Raw genomic sequence first — 21,219 nt, forward strand, 5'->3', positions numbered from 1 at the left:
CAATGTACAAATACAATAATATATGATATAATAATATAAAATATAATAAAAGTTCTGCACTTCAAGTGTATTATTATATATACATTATTCTATATTACACATAATCATTACAGATGCATGTGTTAGCAGCATTTAAATGTTGCAGCTGGTTGACGTAGACCTAATTTTATTTACTTCAATAATAATAAATAACATTTATTTGTGTAGGAGCAAAAATACCCCCCCCACACACAAAAAAAAAACTAAGACATTTTCAAAGTGACATGGCACAGAAAGACCAATTAATGCAGAAATACACATTTATTTTAACATGTTTGGTACGGATTTAAGGCAAACGCACAGTGCTTGCAGAGATTTGTTGCAGGATCAAAGCTCACAAAGGAAAGCTAGAGCCAGACCATAGAGTGTTTTTAAATGCAATGAAAAGCAATGAGCAAAACCTTAAAATCACTTCTACATTATATACTGTTGGGCAGTTTAATTTGTAACAAGGCATCATAATGAGTAAATTGGAAATACTCAAGTAAAGTGCCTCAAAATAATACATAAATTGGGTAAATGCACTCAGTTACTTTCCTCCACTGGTTTCTGTAATCTTCAGTAAGATTACAGTTTGTGTGTGTGTGTGGGTGTGTGTGTGTGTGTGTGTATGAATACACCCACCCTGAGGGTCGACCTCTTTGGCAATCTTTAAAGCGTCAGAGTTGGCCAGATCAGAGTTGGCCGGGGAGACGGCCAGCATCAGGCAGTTCTCCTTGGTGACAAACTGCATCAGCATTTCTCTAATCTGGGACTCGATGTCTGCAGGCTGATCGCCCACCGGCACCTTGGTCATCCCCGGCAGGTCCACCAGGGTCAGGTTCAGCACTGTGAGAGGAAAAGGGAACAGGTGAACTCAGAGACAGCTAAGTGCACTGAGAGAGCTTCTTCAGATGCATCGTTGCCAAATAAAAAGCTCTGTGGTACAGAATCTATCAGACATGAATGAACTTAGAAACTGGATGAAAATCAGGAGTGTGCTATTTAAGATTTTATAAAAAAAATGTAACCCCACATTGTTAGTCAGACAACTGTAAAGTCTTGTGTAGAAACAGAGTTTTGTTGGCCTCACCATGAGGGGAGTAGACACGCAGGTTGATGGGCACAGGGGAGATGCCCTTGTTGACCCCGGTGATGCGGTCGGTCTCGGCCTCGATCTCCTGCCGGACTTCATCAAAATCTGTGAACTTTTTGCCCTTACAGTGGAGGAACTCAGCATATTCTAGAAGAGACGGTAGAAAGAGATTAATGAAAGTGAAAATGTAGAAAAAAGGAAGGAGATCAAAAGAAGCAGAAGACATTTTCTCACTTTAATGCAAATGCACACTACAACTGTGTTGAAGCAAACCAAATAGATTTCCTGTTAACATAAAATATTTAAAGCAAAACTCTGTATAGGACAACAAACCACAAGGTCTTAAATCAGCATTTTTCCATCAAAGATTGAATAAATAATATTTTGTTGTTACAACAGTCAAGAAAATAACTTTTCCACGTTTGTCTGTAAGGCTCTGGCAAAAGAACCATATTGATGGGACATTCTGAGCATTTGTAGTAAAGTAAAATAATTTAACAGTTAAACATGAAAAAATGTAATATTAATGGATTTTGTAACTATTATTATACTTTGTCTAATCTCGATTTGGGGGATAATCACCTCTAAGCTTCAGAACTACAGTTCCCATAGTTTGGGGGCTTTGGAGGATGTAAACAGGAAGTATTATGTTGCTATGGAGACAGGCAGTTTTAGTTTTTGTTTTAGCCTCTATTTGTTTACATTTTCGCAAAAGTATCCGAATTAGCTATCAGCAGCTGCTGTTTGCAGCGTACCAACGGACCTACAGACAACTATCATTGGATTACTTTAATACTGAAGAAAACTTAAAAACGTGCTGATTCTCAGGCAAGACACACAGAATCTCAAAATATGTGTGTCAAGTCTGCATGTTCAGATTTGACTGAGTTACAACTCAGAGAAGGAGTTTTGAATCTGGCTGTGCAAGTAAAGGACAACAACAACGGGAGTGGAGAGGGGGATGTTGAAATCAGTGCAGAAGTACTTTAAGATGCAATTTGTTTAATGGCCACTAGATGCTGGCTTCAAACTGACAACTTCTCTCATTTTTCCAAACTACAGGCTTCAAAATATATCTCATTATAAACTCATGGACAGCTTGACACAGATTTTGAATGCCAGGATGTCAGCTGATGAAGCCTCTCAGTTGAGTGGTGCAACATCTTTAAGACTTAAGACATAGCAAGCTCAGTTTTTGACTCAATACTTCAGAATATCTCATGACCTGGAGGACAAGAACCTCCATAGATGTTTATGGGTAAGATGTTTTTACCTGTGGGACAGGTCATCAGCTGCAGAACCAAAGGACGACGAGTCACAATGCCAGAACCGCGGGGAAGGAAATCCCTGCAACACAACAGACAGACAGCAAAGATGGTCAGTAAAACCAACAACAATGCAGAGAGACTAAAATAAAACATATATATAAAGAGCATCAATACTGCAAAAACAAAGAAATCCAATCAAGAAATTAGGAACTGAAACACTACATCATTAACAATATGATTCACCAAATGACAAAAAGGTTTTACAGTACAGGCAACATGTGCGGATGTAAATGTGTGTGTGTGTGTGTGTGTGTGTGTTTGTGTGTGCAGTGTAATGCTGAACAACGACGAATCCTCACACAGCAGGTGAGGTCCCACCATGTTAAAGTTGATTTACTGTGGAGCTCCTTCTACAGGAAAACAACAACACTATGAGTAGGAACAAAACTAACGATTGACGATTGTTTTTCTGTGTTTCTGAGAAATCACTACAAACATTACTGCAAAACAATTTCACAGCTGAGAGACACTAACGGCTCACAGGTAAATAAAAGAACAAGTAGAAAGCTACAAAACTGAGCTCCTGTGGCCATTTGCAAGAGCAGTTTCTCCTGCTAAATTGATGATGATTACAATGCGTCAGTCTTGTAGCATTTATAATGTTCTCTGTCTATTCCAATTTATGATAAGTGAATTGCTGAAAACGATAACGGATAAAACTTGAAGCATTCTCTGTCTTGTAATATTACAATTTCTGTCCATCTACTCTCTTAGTTTGTTGGGGAGCACGCAAATGAAAGTGTTTTACATCTGTTATCGACTGTCCTGGCGTGTCTGATGTGTGAAGTGTGCGTTTGTGAATGCATGAGAGCATGTGTCCACACATGTTTTTTTTTTACACACTGTTTTCTTCGGGGGTGTTCAGCTGCTTATGCAACATCAGCGTCAACTCGCCACTGGCACTGTGTGCTCCTCAACCAGCTGACTGGACAGTTACCATTCAGTGGTGAGTGTGTGTGTGTATGTTAGTGTGTGTGTTTATGGCAACAATAACAAGGGGCTGTTAGAGACGCATACTGTCGTTTTCAAAACGTATAAGAGCAATTTGTTCGTTTTCTGTCAAAGAAAAAGTCATACAACTTGGTGTAATGAAAGCATTCAGATGAAGAGCTGCAAAATGTTGCCATAAAAATTCAGTTTCAGAGAATCTGCAGTAACAATAGTCAACTGAGCGACATGAATAAGAAATAGACGAGGACTCTGTTTGAACCTGAAGCAAAGCCTGAGGCAGTTTGGATACATGAGTCATGAGCTCAGAGTTAATCAGGGCTCAACTGCTTTTGCTCAAAACTTAACCGGAAAAAGCAAATTCAGCAATTAGATGTTCAACGTGGGGAACATTTGGGAGCTTTGACGGAATAGTTCAACATGCTGCTTTCTTGCTTTCTTGGCAGGAGTTCTTGGCAGATGAGAAGACATTACTTTTACTCTCATGTCTGCACGCTGAATATGAAGCCAGAGCCAGTTAGCTTAGCTTAGCATAAAGACTGGAAACAGGGGGAAACAGCTAGCCTGGCTCTGTGTAAAAGTAACAAAAGCTCACTGATTAACACACTAGATCTCATTTGTTTAATCTGTTCAAACACAGAAGTGTAAAGACATGAATATGTCCTTTTACGGGGTGTTGGCTGCCACACTATTTATTTAGTCGGGACCAGGAAGTCTCTGCTGGTTGCCTGGCAACTGATCCGGCCAAGAAATAGTCCGTAAAACCATAACTTTGGTGTTTGTACGGATTAAACAAACGAGATATAATGTGTTCATTAGTGAGCTTTAGAGGTGCTGGTAGGTGGATTTTGTTTCCGGTCTAGGCCTGAAAAGACATCATAGCTAATGTCTGCTAATCCTTCACACCTGCTAGTCTGGATACAGCAGCAATAGGGAGCTTCCTTTTTGAGTATTGTTTCCATGTTTGTTGTTCTAACGCAGCCTTTTACAACATAGGAGACCCTGCTCCCTGTTGGCCATCATGTGTGTCTGCCCATCTGCTGGTCTACCTGCCTGCCAGTGTGTACATTTGTGAGTGTGTGTGTGTGTGTGTGTGTGTGGCTGTCCCTCTCTCCCACTTGGACGCCTTTTAGAGAGGACAGATGGCCTTAACTGCAGTTCCTCCTCTCACTCCACTCCTCCTCATCCTCCCCTCAAACTGCCACCACAAGGATCCTCCAAATGAGAGGAGAAGCCACAGACAGAATCAGCGTGTACTGTATATATCTGCCACAATACTGACTTCCCTGTCAGCTATAACCCCGTCAGAAGAGACAGTAGTGTGACTCTCCCCTCATCTACCTAATCCTGCTGAGAGGGTGAGAGTCCCTCCACCCCCACCTTCCTGTGTTTTTTATCCCCCCACGGTGAGGTGGGGGGATGAAAACACTCACAGCCATGTGACTGCCAAAAAGCACCGACACAATCCCCCGCACGGTAGAGATACAGGACAGGAGGAGAAGATACAGGACAGTGACGGAGACTCGAAGAGAGATTTTAAGGTTACATCAAGATACCTTCCGCAAACACTCACCTAGAAGTGCACTCAGCAGTCAGTGTCTGTCTAAAAGCACTCTCTCACAGTACATTTGGAAACAACCTTTCATTGAATGATAGCAATCAGTGAAATCTTCAGTTTGATGGATCAGTACATCCATTTATCCATCTATCTCTCCATCTATCTAGTAGAGGTGGGCGATATGATGATATATACCATGACACAATATACATTTGTAAACCTTCAGAGGTTTTACCATGGTGTTTATATGTTGGCAGCTCTCCTTTATGATGTATTAGATCATTTTGGGTCATTTTGCAAATCAATAAGCTGGACTGCTTTATGGCAATATTGTATTTTTACAATATTTTTTGCAACAATGCACTTTGATTTGTCAGGTATTTCATTCAGTAAATTAACCAAAAATGGACACTCATGCCTGGTTATTTTACCCATTAACAGTTTCTCACTCTATTTTCTAATCAATAATCAATAACCTGGGTCAGGGGAGGTCACAGACACACTCTGAGCATCACTATTGGAGGGTTGCACAGCTGAGCACCAATCAGATCAATTTAACTGATTTCTTTTTCAGCATCTTGTGTTTCCAAACAATTCCAACAATTTTACATAATAACCTTTCTGCTGTTGAATCATTCTCTGTCATTTGTTGCAGTGTACACACACATGCACGCACGCACACACACACACACACACACACACACACACACACACACACACACACACACACACACACACACACACACACACACACACACACGTCTCGTGGGCGCCAGCTGCTGTGGAGTAGTGACTCATTGCCTCTTTGTTATAAACTGTACACATTCAGTTGTTCAGTTGTGTGCAAACAATACAGACAGAGGGAAGGATGAGTGCCCACACACACACACACACACACACACACACACACACACACACACGCACACACACACTCACAGATGACCTATTCACTCAAGTAGACTTCACTGTCATCAAAACAAAAAGGGATTCACGAGTAAAACATTAACATTTTAGAGCGTATTTTAGCTTTTCGCACTTCTTGCAAGAAAAACAATAATTTTTCACATCACTGGTTTTGTGTTTGTCCTCTGGGAACATCTTTCCTGTGATGTCAGAACAATTCATTTCTATTTTAGTTGTATCACACAGGAAAACAATTTACTTTTCATACAATACCTCAGTGACCACAGATTGGGTGGTTTTTTCTCTAACTTTTTGTTTTGTTTTTGTTTTTGGTTATGCTTTAAAAGAACAAGAGGGAATGGCCAATAAAAGAGTGAGATGTAAACTGTTTAGGTTTGCTCTATTCTCTCAATAAAAATATAATTGTTAGAAAATAGTTTCTCTTGTTGGTTGTTTTTACAGCACACAGAAATGTAAAATCAGATTGTCTTCACGTCTATAAACGTTACATGCCTCCTCTAAGACATTATATTTATAATAATTCTAATAACGCTGCTGTGTTGGTGTCCTCATGTGCGTCACATCACCTCCGATTCCCACTCACAGTCAGACACTGAGCCTCATCTAATCCTGCTCTAACGCGAGCAGCAATAACAGCCCTGACAGCAGTGAACCAGCACAACCAGGCAACTTTCCTTCCTAGCAGTGTTGTTGAAGCAAGAGACTGCTTTTTACACACACAAATACACACACATTGCTGTCAGCCACAGTGGGAGATGGAGCCAATGACACGGCTGGTTGCAGTGCGGTGGACATCCAGATTAGACCAGAGCCAATGGGAGAAGGTATTGCAGGTTAACTGTGGCCCAAACAGAGATTAGCGTTAATCCTCTGTAGCAGTATCGGGACAAATGGTCTCCTCTCTTCCTCTGTGTCTCACTGACTGCAGCAGTAACTTCAAGAGCGGCAACTTATTTTAAGGGTCCAGTAGTTTCCGTATAATTTCCTGAGAAGTTTCCTGAAAAAATTCTATAATTTGGCACAGATTAGAGACGAAACAATTAGTCAATAAGTGCATTAGTCGATCAACAGAAAAATAATCTGCAAATATTTTTTAGAATCCATCATTTAAGTCATTTTTCAAGCAAAAAAGTAAAACATTACCTACTTCCAGCTTTGGAGCGTTGGTTGGACAAAACAAGCAATCCCACGTTTTCACTATTTTCTGACATTTTATAGGCAGAGGAATCAATCAATACATCAAGAATGTAATTGGCAGATTGATTAATGAAATGATCGCTGGTTGCAGCCTTAGTACTAATCATGAGAAAAAATAAACGCAATTGAGACTGTTTAGAAAGTTCAGAGTCATTTCCTTGAACCTTGCTAAGAATTGACAGTTTATGGGATTTATGGGAAATTATTATGAAACTACCACAAGAGCTCAGATCGATTTGACGAGTTGCCTTAAAAGAAAAAACCCTCAGAAAATCTAATTACGCTGAACAAGGACACCAGGAAATCCAAGAAAAACATTTAGTTGCTGAAAACTGAAAGAGTTCTCAAGAGACGTACTAAACAACATACAGGACACTGAATTTTTTGAGGCATGAGACAACTACATTAGACTACTAATTATGTTTCTATCCTATCCCCTTACACTACACAACCTGAAAACTATAGGTTCCATACAGTGTTTATTCTAACCTTAATTTGTATTCTGGTTTATCTCATCATTATATATATAAATATATATATATATATAAGGACTCTCCTTCTCTGTGTTTCTATTCCACTCCCTCCTCCTTAGGTTTCCATTTGAATCAAACAGAATAAAGGCTTTAACTGAGGACTATACTGTCCTCGTCTTTCACATTGAGTGAAGCTGCTGCTGCTTGTCATCATGCTCCCGGCCGTCTCTGTGTTATGTAATACACAAAACCAGCTATATATCATGATCTTAATCTCTGTGTGGGGGTTGGAGTAGTGATGGCAGCGGGGAGAGAAAAATGTCTGTGTTGTAGTTTCATGTTCCTGAGTTGCGCTGGTGCAAGCAGCCTTCACTGATAACAAAGTGCCTCAGCTGCATATCGTGCAGCAGCGGCGACGTCCTCCTGGGTTTGAGCACATCCCAGGAGAACATCATACAGTATGTGACCTTTTTTGACCAAGTTCTCCTTTTGCCTGCCACTAAAACTGACCCCACATCCCTCAAAATATGAATATGAATATTATACATGAAAATGACGGAAAGCGATCATCCATGGTATATTCAGTGTCTGTTGTGTTTTAGGGAAGCGACTGTGGTGCTGATTTAGTATCAGCCATTTTTAAAAGAGCTGTCCGAGGTGCTGAAAGTGGATTCTGGACAAAAAAAATGCAGTTGAGAACAACCACTAAGCTTTTCGAGACATTATCCATACTGAATGTGCTGCATGCTGTGGTTGGCAGCACATTAAATGATCAGTGTGTTAGATTATAAATTAAGCCTTACTGAAACTCTTATACACTCATCTGTGTCTGGTGCCACTTTGTTGTTGTTTTCTGCGACTGCCTTTCACGCAGCAGTACAGTGGATTTGTACCTGACTTTTATTTCTAGTGCCTCCTCATTCAAATCAATAAAATATAACATTTTCAGTACAAATATGTACAAATAAATCAAATTTAAATGCTTCTGACCTGAGAGTGGAACACATCGGTAAATACTGCTCGATATAACAATACAGTATCAATCAAACATGGAGACACTACTGTGCAAAAGCTACTGAAAAGACAATACACACATCATATGTCCTAATTGCAAATCCCCAAAAGACAACGTGAATCAGTTCATAGTTCAAGATAAATACTGTGTGGTGCTTTTAATGTAAAGAAACTGCCACACACTGCACCTGCACATCCCTACCTCCCATTTTAGTTGCCTTCATCCCTCTGACTTTCTGAACGATTTATTCCTGCAACTTTTAATGTGATGCATCTTTTCCTTTTCACAGTGACTCTTGGTATACTTTTTTTAGCCCCCTTTTATGCTGAATTTAGTCAAATTTCCACACATCCACCTGAGCGACTGTTCACAGGTTTCACCCAGCTGGCACTGCATGTATTGGGCACTGGAGACCAGTAAAGCTCCCTGCTCTGTCTGTGCTAATGAGACTCCTGGGAGACTAAAATACAGACTGGGTCATAGCTGCAGATGGGAAACGGGGGGTTGTGTTCAGATTCAGATTCAGATTTGTGAAGTGTCATCTTCACTGTCAAATCACAAGCGGACCGATTGGACACGACCAGAAGATGCAGGACTAACATTAAGCAATTAATTGTTACTTTAAGTCAATTATCAAGCACAAATGCCAAACATTCACTGTTTTCAGCTTCTAAACTGTGAGGATTTACTGCTTTTCTCTGCCTTTGTGTCACTGTAAATTGAATGTCTTCGGATGTTTTTGACTGTTCTGTACATTTTCTGACATTTAATAATGATTTATTGATTTATAGAAAAAATTATCAAAAGATTAAACAATGAAAATAAGTGTTAGTTGCAGCCCATAAAAGATACAGTATCTACTGCCTGACCAAACATCATACTTTCTTTAAAGACATTCAAAAAAATGAAAATCTGCTGTTCATTCAAGAGTAAAAGAAAAGAAAGAAAAAAGAGCAGTCCCCAAACGCCACCAAATACATCTCAACTTGTATCTTTTATATAATTACGTTCAGAGGATCCCTGTGATTTTAGTTTAACCTTGCTGCCTTTGCTTTGGAGTTGAGGGCTTTTATATTCTACGGCAACAAAGCACTTTTTAGCTGAATTGGAGCTGAACGAGACAGAAAAGGCTGGGAAAGGTAGGTTAAACTGAGGTGACAAACAGAGAACTGAGCCACGAAAACAAAGGAGACGACAGCAGACTCTCCGTAAGGACACGTTATGAAGGCAGGATCAAAAAACACTCAAGGAAAGATGATAAAGGGGAATAGATACATTTGATTAGTGCCCTCAGATGTTCTCTCTCTCTGCCATTAGCACTGAATATCTCAACAGCTTGTCTACCACTAAGAGGTTGGCTATCCTTGTCCCTGAGTCACACCTGCCAGGCATGCATCAAAATGTAATCCACCTGAGAGGAAAGGTGTCACGGTGAGTCAGGAGTAACAGTGTCTACATGTGCAATGATGGCCCAAATCCATGTAGACACATTATAATTCGGTTCTGTTTCGACGATTAGTGTCTCCATTTCACATGTGTGCTGCCACAAAACACAAACCAGCTTTAAACAGCTAATATGCCTTGTGAAATAATTGATGTAATTAATAAGTCTTAATAAGTCTCCTATACTTTGGTATTGATCGTCTGTGCTAACCGTAAGCAGCAATAGCAAACAGAGGGAGAACAAATCCAGGACCAGAGCTGTGTGAGCAAAATAATCAAGTTTATGTCGCTGAGAAAATGTAAATTGAAAGTAAAAAGGCTGAAATAACAAGCAAAAAGATTACTGGTCTGATATAAAGATCACTTTAAATGACTTTCTGAGAGACGTCAATGTGGATTTCTGAATAAGAGACCGGGAGGGGAAGATAGAGATGGAGAAAAGAAGCGTTGTGACATGTAAACACACAATACAAAAAAGTGTTGTAAGTGTGTTGGTTAAGGCAGATAATGCAAACACGATGGGCTACAAGACTGGAGGACGGGAGGACCTGAGCGACGTCACTGCAGCTGGACGACTAGGAGAGTGCATACATTAACACACACACAAACGCGGCATGACAGGATGCTGCTCTGTAATCTGTTCACTGTTCACGAGACGGTGAAGGCTGCAGCTTTTACTGACACACACACACAAACAAATCATTTGACATCTTCATTAAAAGGTTTTGGCTTCGTGGCGAGCGAATGTTTTCTTGTCCTGTCAGGACCAGGTCTCAACCATCAGTCCCTCGGGTGAGGCAGGGTAATTAGGCACAAGCTGTTTCCATGGCTACAGCTGAGTGAGTGCAGCTAAAATGTGGCCCTCCTAATGAAGCATGAAGCATGAAGAGATTGTTTTAATAGCACTAATTACTCAAAAGAAAACTAGTTTTAGCTAGTTGATATCAAAAACAAGGCCTCCAAAAAGAGCTGTCAAAACATGCACATAAAAATGTCTGCTGATCTCTATTAGAGGGATATGTATAAAATAAAGAAGCATACAAAGGCAATGAATGGTAACACTTAAGTTAACTGTCGGTGGTTTGAGAATTGTGGGTAATGTAGGCGCCAGGTTGAGAGAAAAGAAGAATTAGTGGAATAAAAAAGAGAAGTCTCTGCTTCTTCCTTCTTTAAATCCCCTAAATGGCACTTAGGCTACGCAGTTCCCCACTTTGTTAACAAAACAGATGTTCCTTCCACAAGTAGCGTCATGTGCCTGACATGTAAACAGTAGGCATGCCTCTCCTACTACCTGCACAGCACTCTGGACTATTTCACTCTGCTGCCAAACAAATGTAAGAAAAGAGAGACTGAAGGCATCAGGCAAAAGAGATAACTACGGTAGTTCACGCCTAATTAGATCTACCAGAAAGTGATGGATCAATTATAAATCTCACATCAGTTGCTGCACAGATGGATCCCTCTCTCTCTCCAGCAGGATAGATTACATTTAGTCGTGGAATACCCAGGTCTTGTTCAGTGTGGGGGGGCGAGCTGGCTTGGAGCCACAGTACACATACAATCTGACCTTGCTTAAGCAGGAAATACTGCTGAATCACACACCCCGTCCACAACAAAAAAAAAACTCCAGATCAAGTGAAATACAAGCAAGCAGGACTGACCAACAGTTACCTAGTTGACACCCATGTTGTTGCCTGCATGTAAGCTTCACTTACAGCCTAAGCACTGTCAGACAGATGGATGAGCTGAGCTGGAAGGGCTCAAAGCTCAGGTGGACTCTCTCTCTCTCTCTCTCTCTCTCTCTCTCTCTCTGCAAGGTCATACTGCAGCACAACAGATCAGATTTGTTCCCCTCGTTTTTGTTTTGTATCATCGTCATCATCAGTTCTGACAGAATGAAAACTGCGCATGTTTGCAAGACTGAAACCTCTCTCTCCACACACACACACACACACACACACACACACACACAGCAAGCATCACTTTGCACACTTGCCTGGTCAGGATTAAACAGCCCGAGGACAACAAAATGGTAGCACTGCCACAGAAACATTAACACATCCACCAGGCTGCCTGTAACTGTATCTGCTGTGCAGGAAGTCCACACTGACCCTGGCTCTGTGACAGATGTGGAGGGATGTATAATGATAAACACATACATACAACTTTGTGTCATTTTGGCACCCAAAATCGTGGAAGTTTAGAAACTTCTTTATAGCATGACAAGAGGTGGTTTATGATATTAAATGCCAAGCTGTATCTAACAGAAATATGTGGTTCTTGAACGCATCATGCAGCAGTTAACAGATAAACTTCACAAGGGATTTATATAGGCCTAACAAAATAATCTCCTCGCCTTGGTGCCGTGTCCATGGAAGAAGACAGGGGGATAAAACTCAGTAACATCTCAGTGGTGGATTTAAACCTGCCTGATATGAGAAGGGGGATGGGGACTCAGATGTGTAAAGTGTCAAATGAAAGCGACTGCGCCTGCTTGTGTGATGCACCGGGCCGCACCAACATGCATTGCAGCCCGCAAAAGCTACTTACTTCCCGACGAAGTTCTCCAGCACCGAGCTCTTCCCCGCACTCTGGCCGCCCACCACGGCGATCTGGGGCAGGTCCAGGTTTGCGTTTTGCCCGATTGCGGAGAAGGCATCCTGCATGCGGTTCACCAGAGGGATCAGATCCTCCATTCCCCGGTTCCCCATCTTTGCGGTGCAATAGGCAGTCTATCTTCCTTGTCAAAGCAGGGAGGGATTTATTTATTCTTTTTCCTCCTCGTCCCTCCTCGCCACCCTCGCGTTTAGAGGGCGTTTCGGACTGCGCACACACCGGTTCGCGTCTCAGTTTGCTCCCGCATTGACTGCGCCTCCTCGGTGTGTCAGATCACCTCAGCTAGGACTCTCTCCAGCACCGAGCATGTACACTCCTCTCCACCGAGCACCGCAGGGGGGAGGAGGAGGATCGCTTGTATTTTCTCAGGAGAGATCCCTGCAGTTCTGCACACACACCGCTCGATGGTGACACTGGTGTACTTTCACTGTGATGAGCTGTCAAATTGTGCAGGAATGTCTTATTTTTCTGAGACTCTGAAGTCTAATCTTGCTTGAGTGCATTTAGAAAGGTGTAGATGGAAATTTTCCGGTTTTTAATGTTTTTGCCCACAACAACATACATACAATTTTGCACGATGTAAAGATCTGTCCACGGTGCTGAATGTGTTAGCACCGTGGACAGAGGCCAGGGGGCACTCTACAACTTTCTGTGTGTTTGTTTTTATAATGCAGTATATGTTTTGATCCACGGAGTGTGGTCTATGTCGTTAAAAATTTTAGAAAGATTAAAAAAAACAAACAAACACGCAGCCATGGTATATGTACTATACCACATAATGTATAAATATACTGTAGGCATGAGTATGAATAATAAATACAACATACATTGAAAAACAAAAGTATATTTGTATTATATATAAGAATATATTGTTTTATATATATGTGCAACATATACATGGACCCAGACTATGCGATAATAATATAATAACACGAAATATATATATGAAATATATACCGCATATTCTGTATATAATGTACATATGTAAAATGCACTATCGTAAAGTGCTTTGTGTTTTAACGTAATTGGATTTCCATTTCAGTATTTATCCACTGGAGGTTAGTGTGACAATGATGTTCCACTTTTATTAGTTATTTATATTAGCTAGTGTTACAAATGTAAAAGGTAGAACCTTAAAAATACAAACTTTCATTAAACTACAAGGGAAGTGAGACTCATATAGTGAATGAAAACAGTTTTAATTATATTTACTACTTATTTTAAGCTCCATTTATTTATTATGCAGACATTATACAGTTCAGTTCTCCAGACAACCACCAGGGGGACGACAGGGCACGCTAATTTCACTACACTGCGCAGGCTTGTTTGGGTTTCTGCTTAATGCAAGTTGCACCGGTGCTGAGAGCAAGTATTTAACCTTGTGCTATGGTTTTAGTCGGATAATCAACAACCATCGCTTTTTTCCTGTTTGAGAAGTAAGTCGTAACAACCGTAAGAAGCCTAGAAATGTAGGAAGTACCTGAGGCGGCGCAGCTGATTTATCTGTGAGTTAGCAAGCTAGTTGCTATGCTAAGCTAACTTGTTGTCTTCAGTTACGGAGCGGTGGCTAATGTAGCTTCGTTCATTTCATGGCAGGTGTAACGTATCTTAGCTCGTTAATTTATTGACTCGTTTATTCTGCTTTCTGCTAGTTATATAATAACATGCCACTCTCCCAAAAACAAACCGGTTAACATGTTCTCTTCATAAAGTTGGCTAACTGAGTAAAGAAATTAGAATAAACGAAGTAAGCAAAAAAAGTAAATTACTGTTAGCTTACTTGCTAACACTAGCTAGTTGACATCATGAAATACGAGAGCGACCTGTTGTCTCAGGAGGTGCGCACTGTCATTAAATGTGTATTTTTTTTTAAAAGAAAGAGTCGTTCTGACAGCGGGGCACATAATCACACAAGCATTTTTTTCTCCCTCCGATTCAGAGATATTTGATTTTAAGGGGAGTCACTTCACAGCTGCTGGTCTGTCAACTCACAGTGTAGATAACGGAGGACAGTGAAGCTCGTAATGTTCAATCCACACATCCACCAGCAGCAGCAGCAACAACAGCAGCAACAGTTTCACCAGCACCTGCGGCAGCTACAACAACTTTTCCAGCAGCAGCCTCCGCCTCCTCCTCCGCCGCAGCCGCCTCCGGGGCATCATGTCGCCCATCACCACCACCAGACACAGCGGTAAGCGCGTTAACTCGAGACCGGGGATTAGGCAGGGCCCTCCGGATGAGATATGTGGCTGAGCTGGAAACAGCACACAGCAGACTGTACGTTCTGGGATGGCCTCAGATTTTTATGTGTGCAGTACGGCTTGACTGTGCGTTAGTTCATTGGCTCTGATTTGTTGTGAATTTATCTTTAAAGTAGGAGCTAGAAGCTGTAGCAGTGGCATAAACCTTATAGAGTGTTTGTTTGTTATTGTGACACATGCCTTTTTGGATCACATTCTTATTCGGTTGTCAAACATGTGACATATGTTATGTGTATATTAAAGATTTGACTGTTGCTCTAATACTCTGTTGATTATATAAAACACTGTTGTAAGATTACTGGCTGCAATCCAAAGACTATGATAACATCATTAAGTAGGCCTTGGGCTTGTGTCATGTCAGTTTTTGTTACTCCATCTTTAATCCTCAGAAAAAAACTCAGGTCTCAGTGCACTGCAGTTCTCTTGTTTAGGCTGCGGATGAGCAGCAGCCAATACAGCTTTATTCCACCCAGCACCCCTTACTGTACCTGTTTTCTTTTACGTATCGCCATACTATCACTCCATGCCACCCCTACGATGTTTGGTCATTACCTTTTGTATTTACGTTTGCCAGATATCAAAGTATTTAGATTTTAATGTTCTTATTAATTTGATTCAGCATCTTATTGTATTGGGTTTTACTTGAGAGATTTAATGACCACTGTTTATAAACACTTGTTTTAAGAAGCTCATTGAGTAATGCCTTGCAATTATGATAAAAAATCTAAACATAAAATACACATTGAGCCAAAGCTGATATGGAAGGAACTTCTGATAAAGACTAAACCAGAGCTACACAGTTGACTGTGTCAGAACACAAACAAACACAAAAAGACTACATAGATAATAATCATAATCGAGAAAAGCTTGTGTTGAGAAAACACGTGTGTGCAGGTGTCCATGTCAAGTCATTTTCTTTTCCACTCAGTATTTTCTACATCAGGACATCAGCTAATTTCATTTGGGCAAAACACTGTTTTCTTTAGCTGCAGATTTCAGTGTCTTTTGAAATAATGCTATACGTGTTTATTTTCTCTTGTTTCTTTGTTGCCCAGAGCCATTCCTGTTCCTCCCCAGACAGCACCTCCTCCCAGGATGGTCAACCTGTGCCAAGCAACCCAGACTACCATCATCGCCCCCAATCCCATGCTGCAGGGGGCCCTACTGATGCAGCAGATGCAGGGTATGGTTTGGATTATAGTGTAAAAGCAGCAGCATCTGTAAAAGGACAAAAGCATTAACTTACAAGGGGTTATAATTTTTAGTTTGCTTGTCTTTTTTCTTTGTCTTCCATGCAGGTAACATGCGGGGCTTTGGGATGGGTGGACAGCAGTTTCGCCAGTTCTTCGCAGCTGGCCCCCGATCGTCTCTGCTCGGGCCGGTTCCCATGGGCATGGCCATGAAGTCCCCCATCAGGGGTTACCCAGCTGCTCGACCGTACCACCCGCATGCTCGCTACTACAACAGCAACACCACCACAGCCTCTTCCTCCTCCTTGTCCTCCTCCTCCTCCATCACTACCACAGTAATTACGAAAGCACCATTATAATTACTATTATCACTGTGTAGGTTTTCAGCCCTGATAATAGACTATAGTGAGGTTCTGCGGTTGACAAATGCATTGTCGAAGTACCTCCGTGAAAGAAAATCATGGTTTACAACTGTGCCTGAATGCTAAAACAGTGCAGCAAGCATCAGATCATTAGTGAAGTTTCCAACTGCAGCAAATGCTTTCATTGTAATGAAGGAATATATGTGTGTGTGTTTTGGGATAACAATGGAGCTCTGTGGCATAGAGGTGTAGGCTACATCCGGCTTTGGCCACACACAATTTTTGATAGTAGAGCTAAAACGATTAATCAATGAGTTTATGGACCGAGAATGAGTCTGCATTAATTTTGATAAACAGTTATCATTGAAAGTATTTTTTTAAGCATAAATGCCAAAATTTAAGTAGTTCCAGCTTCTCAAATGTGAATATTTACAGGTTTCTTTATCTTTTACAATAGTATTTTTTTAAAAATGACATTTTATACACCAAACGATTAATCAAGAAAATAATTTTATTGTTTTCATTTAAGAGGATCAATCCAATGTTGTTTTTTGTCTCGAGGGCATTTGTTGATGGTAAAATTAGTCAGACCTTAAACAGGTTGATCAAACTGACAAATGATTGTAGATTGTAAATCAAACTGTCTTGTGCTTTTGTTAATGTCTCTTAGCTGCAACTTAAAGCTACGTCAGTTTAGTCCTATACTAATGCTAACTTAAATAAACAAGCCAAGCTTATATATACAGTATATTTGTAATCCTGCTGTCTGTCTCTTTGTGTAGGACGCTGCAGCTCGCCAGCCAGACAGGAAGAGGGACAGCGAGCAGATGGCAGCAGGGAGCACAGACGACCAGCCAGCAGATAGCAGTACCATCGAAGCCAGTGACAAGACTGAAACAGGTAGAGCTGCAATCCATGTCCACCCAGTGAAACATGCTAATACTTTAAGGGATATTACATGTGTTGAATGTCACATGTGACTTTTAACTCGTGTAGAAAAGTAATTAAGAATACTTGGAGAAGATTAGTGTTGAACATTTGTTTGTAGATGCTGTTTTTCTTTTTTGTTTCCAACTATGGTTTTGTCTTCTCTACCCACAGATGGTGCAGTGGGGGGAGAGGATGGACTCACACAGCCCTCTGAGGAGCAACTTGAAGAACCTGTAGTTAAGAAGCAGAGAACAGAGGGGTAAGGAAAATATTTTTTTATTGCTATGAAGAAAATCTAATCTGACATCACATCCTCTGTGTTTAATGTCTTATCCCTGGAAATAACACAAACACCCAACCAAATAGTGGAAACGCGGGTGCTCAAATTGGGGAAGACAAAAAATGTTTTTATTTGAAACTCATGGACTTAAAAAAGGCAGAGTAGAAACCTTGCTAAACAGAAATACTTTCTCCTTGATTACTAACCCTTTTTCCTTCCTCCTTGTTGTTTTTTTTCTCTCAGGTCAGAGGAGCCCAAACAACGGTGTGTTGTTGAGACTTTCACTATTGCAGATACAGACGGGGAAGTTCTTTCTTCAGAGTGTAACAGCAACACAGAGGACAGCCAGCCTGAAGGTAAAACCCACAGAAACCTACAGTAGATGGTTTCAAATCTAAATGGAGTGTAGTTTAGGTCAGTTGAGATGAAAACTACATATTTCTTTGGGCCTCATCTTTTCACAGACTGCATCATTCTGGAAGAAAGAGGCTCCACAGTGGGATCAGATGTTGTAGAGGCGCTGGAGGAGAGCAGAGCTACTGAGGTGAGAGGACCCTGTATTTGGGATACTAAATGATGAACAAAATCGCTACTACAAATACTATTAGTATTTGTCAACCTTCTGTATCCAGTATAAATGCATGACACTGGGTTTAGATCTGGTTTGCGACCTTTGTGTAGGTGCACAGCTGTTCGTCGGCCTCGTCCCCATCTGGCAGGCTGATTGAAGATGAGCAGCAGGATAATTTACCCCCGGAGGAGATGCACGTGCAGGGTGAAGACGCCCCTATGGCTTCACCAGACAACCAGGAAGAAGGAGAGGAGGGTGTAGCCAACAAGTTCTACTGCTACCTCTGCAGCATCACCTGCCACAACCAGCAAGTAGGATGAACGTACACAAACATCAACATGCATCGGCCATAGTGGAACGCAGTTTTATAAAGACTTTGTTTAACTATTCTCTTATTAATGTTCTTAATTTTTTTCAGAACTTCAGGAGTCATATGAACAGTGTTTCCCACCAGCAGAGGATGATGGAGATCCAACACATGAGCAACGCATGCCTGGTCACCCTGCTGCCTCGAGTGCAGGAGTCTCTACAGGGAGGAAACAAAGATGGGTCAGTTTAAAACACTCGCTTTTGGCTTGTTTTACCTTAAAACAGGTTAAATTCTCTCCTTCCTGCCAGACAATTGAGTTTAACATAGGAGACGTCTGTTTTAAAAACAGAAAATGATCCCGGTGAGTCTTGAGTTGTGTTCGTCTGTGTTCTCTGCAGAGAGAAGAAAGCAGACATGAAGCATTGGTGCGCCACCTGTCACACCCACTTCACCAGCAGCATCATGGACCACCGTCGCACAGAAGAGCACAAAGTAATCAGCTGCTCTCGTCATAGACAAGCAGGTTTACATGGTGTAAATGCTGCGTTCAAGACGTTTTACAAAATCTTTTGAAAATGGGTGAAATGGCTTTTCTCGTTGCTTTGAATGGGAATAATCAGTAATGATCTCTCCTCAGCTTGCCAATAGAACGGCCATCTCCTCCTGCACAGTCTGCAAGAAACACTTCAGGACCTCCCAGATTTTTGTGGAGCACTTGCAGTCCCAGGAGCACAGACAGAAAGTGGAGAAGGTATCTGGGTTTATATTCCTGATTTCTAAAACTCATTAAATAACTAATAAAGTGTTTAGATGCTCCTCTCCACTTACTGTACTTGCTATTGTTTACTAGCTCCAGGAAAAGGAGGGCTGTGAGGCCTTGGGCAAGCTGACTGCCATGGACACTGACGGCTTTTCATTGGAAGAGGTGGAGGGCAGTGAGGTGGAGGAGGGAGAGGAAAGACAGAGCAGTGAAGGAGATCAAGAGTGCTCCGTGAAACAGGTGATTTGCGTATAATTTATTCTTGTTTACAATTTACAATATTTGCATTTAAACGGCCAAAAAGCTTAGCATCCCACCAAAGTTCAGCATCAATTTGAGAAAAGCTCTGAAATAACACTGTTAGTACCTCATAGTTGTTTACTGTGTCTCTGGTGACCTGGTACAGGATGGCTGGCCCTCCCTTAAAGAAGTAACTCTAAAGGACATGGACAGTGATGAGCAGTATGACCCTGACACAGTCTACGGTGAGTCATGACTAACTCCTGATTCTTCACAGATTGCTGCATCATTCATTTTGTCGTTTTCCTGCATGTTCTTGTTGTTTGGATTCACTGATAACATTCAATGTCACATTTGAGTGAAGTTTATTCTTTGGATTTCTTTTATCGCAGGGTCCAGCTTTTTTGTTCCGGTAGCGGGTTTTATCTGCAGACTCTGCAACAAGTTTTACCACTTTGAATCTTCTGCCCTGCACACCCACTGCAAATCACTGAAGCACTTTGAGAACCTCAAGGTTGGTTTTTGATGACTTCACTCATGTTGTTTACACTCTTAGATAGGGGGTAACCCAAATTAAATCATTGATGTTCGATTAATGAAATATATAATTAATATTTGTGGTCATTTGTTTTCAGCATTTAAGAGAGTATGTGTTTTAATTTATTTATTATATAACCCCAGCCACCATCCAAGCATACATAAGCTCTCATTGGAAATCTCCATATGTATTTCTATGCTTTCTCTTCTCAGAGTTACAGAGAGTTGCTGAGTCAAAAAGGGGAAGCTGTTGAATCTTCCAGAGAGTCTCACCTAGCCGCAGACAACCTCAGGCCTGTAACAGAAACCACCACATACTGTTTGGATGAAAATTCCCTGTCTGATGATGCTGGTTTACCTAAACTCCTAAACTCCATGCAGCCTATCATTACACTCACTCGGCTGAACATGCAGATAGAAAACCAGCAACAGGAGGAACAAGCAGAACTTGACCCAACCTCACAGGACTTCATCACCACCTCAGCAACCAGCACTGAGAGCACGGACCAAGGCCTCACCCTCCACCGTAAGGAGGAAGAGACCACATCCAAGGCCTCAGTAGTTCAGGAGAATCTAGCTGAGCCTGGCAGCAGCGAGGAGCCAGAGTCAGCAGCTCCTGTTGAGGATGCTAATGAAGAGGAGAAGGAGAAGGAAGCTCCTGCTGTTCCTGGGAAAAAGAACAGCACTGGAAAGGCAAAACCCACAACCAAACGCAGGTCAGGGAGGGCCACAAACAGACGCTGAGGCAAAGATGTGGAAAGAGAGGAAACCTGGTACAATGACAACCTTAGGACAGGATGTGTCGGTATGTGAAAAGGTGCTTTCAAGAAACAGAGACCAAGACGTGAACAACCCTGCCTCTCTCCATGTTGGAAATTCTAAATTTAACGCACACCAACAAATAGGAAGACTGAATGATGGTGGAACATGACTTCTTGTGTGAATTGTTCTCCCAGGGTGGGAAATTAACACCTGACAGCTGTCAAATACAGGTTAAAGCAGTGATGATGGGTGGGTAAGTATCCTAATATCGGCTCACAGTTGGATAATGATGTTCTTGAGTAGGCTAATATCCACCATTAGATTACAGCAATCAAAATTATCAAAATTATTGTAAAGTATGATGCGTCCCTTTTACTTCCCTATTTACAAATCTATAAAA

At 41.3% G+C, this 21,219-nt stretch overlaps 2 protein-coding genes across 4 annotated transcripts in view; one reads left to right on the forward strand and one right to left on the reverse strand.

The window, feature by feature from the left end:
* Positions 1-12,711, reverse strand: part of dnm1a (dynamin 1a) — a 47,089-nt gene extending 34,378 nt beyond the window's left edge. For all 3 annotated transcript variants that reach the window (XM_070924901.1, XM_070924902.1, XM_070924903.1), the window contains exons 1-4: positions 12,551-12,711; positions 2,388-2,461; positions 1,112-1,261; positions 664-867 (exon numbers count right to left, since the gene is read on the reverse strand). In XM_070924901.1, coding sequence (XP_070781002.1) covers positions 664-867; positions 1,112-1,261; positions 2,388-2,461; positions 12,551-12,711 — 589 coding nt within the window. The remainder of the gene's footprint in view (positions 1-663; positions 868-1,111; positions 1,262-2,387; positions 2,462-12,550) is intronic.
* A 3,469-nt stretch (positions 12,712-16,180) lies between these two features.
* Positions 16,181-20,801, forward strand: ciz1a (cdkn1a interacting zinc finger protein 1a). Its single transcript, XM_070925087.1, has 13 exons — positions 16,181-16,402; positions 17,212-17,329; positions 17,531-17,618; positions 17,883-17,995; positions 18,104-18,183; positions 18,321-18,521; positions 18,629-18,759; positions 18,919-19,012; positions 19,158-19,271; positions 19,377-19,520; positions 19,687-19,765; positions 19,913-20,034; positions 20,271-20,801. The coding sequence occupies exons 1-13, from the start codon at positions 16,181-16,183 to the stop codon at positions 20,799-20,801; spliced, it is 2,037 nt and encodes a 678-aa protein (XP_070781188.1).
* The last annotated feature ends 418 nt before the right edge of the window (positions 20,802-21,219 follow it).

The sequence above is a fragment of the Enoplosus armatus genome, chromosome 18, assembly GCF_043641665.1.
Source record: "Enoplosus armatus isolate fEnoArm2 chromosome 18, fEnoArm2.hap1, whole genome shotgun sequence".
Lineage (NCBI taxonomy): Eukaryota > Metazoa > Chordata > Actinopteri > Centrarchiformes > Enoplosidae > Enoplosus > Enoplosus armatus.

Coding starts and splice junctions, on each gene's coding strand:
- ciz1a (XM_070925087.1), top strand. CDS start 16,181: ATGCGGGGCTTTGGGATGGGTGGACAGCAGTTTCGCCAGTTCTTCGCA. Junction 17,330..17,530: donor CAGTGACAAGACTGAAACAG/GTAGAGCTGCAA, acceptor CTCTACCCACAG/ATGGTGCAGTGGGGGGAGAG. Junction 17,619..17,882: donor AAGAAGCAGAGAACAGAGGG/GTAAGGAAAATA, acceptor TTTTTCTCTCAG/GTCAGAGGAGCCCAAACAAC.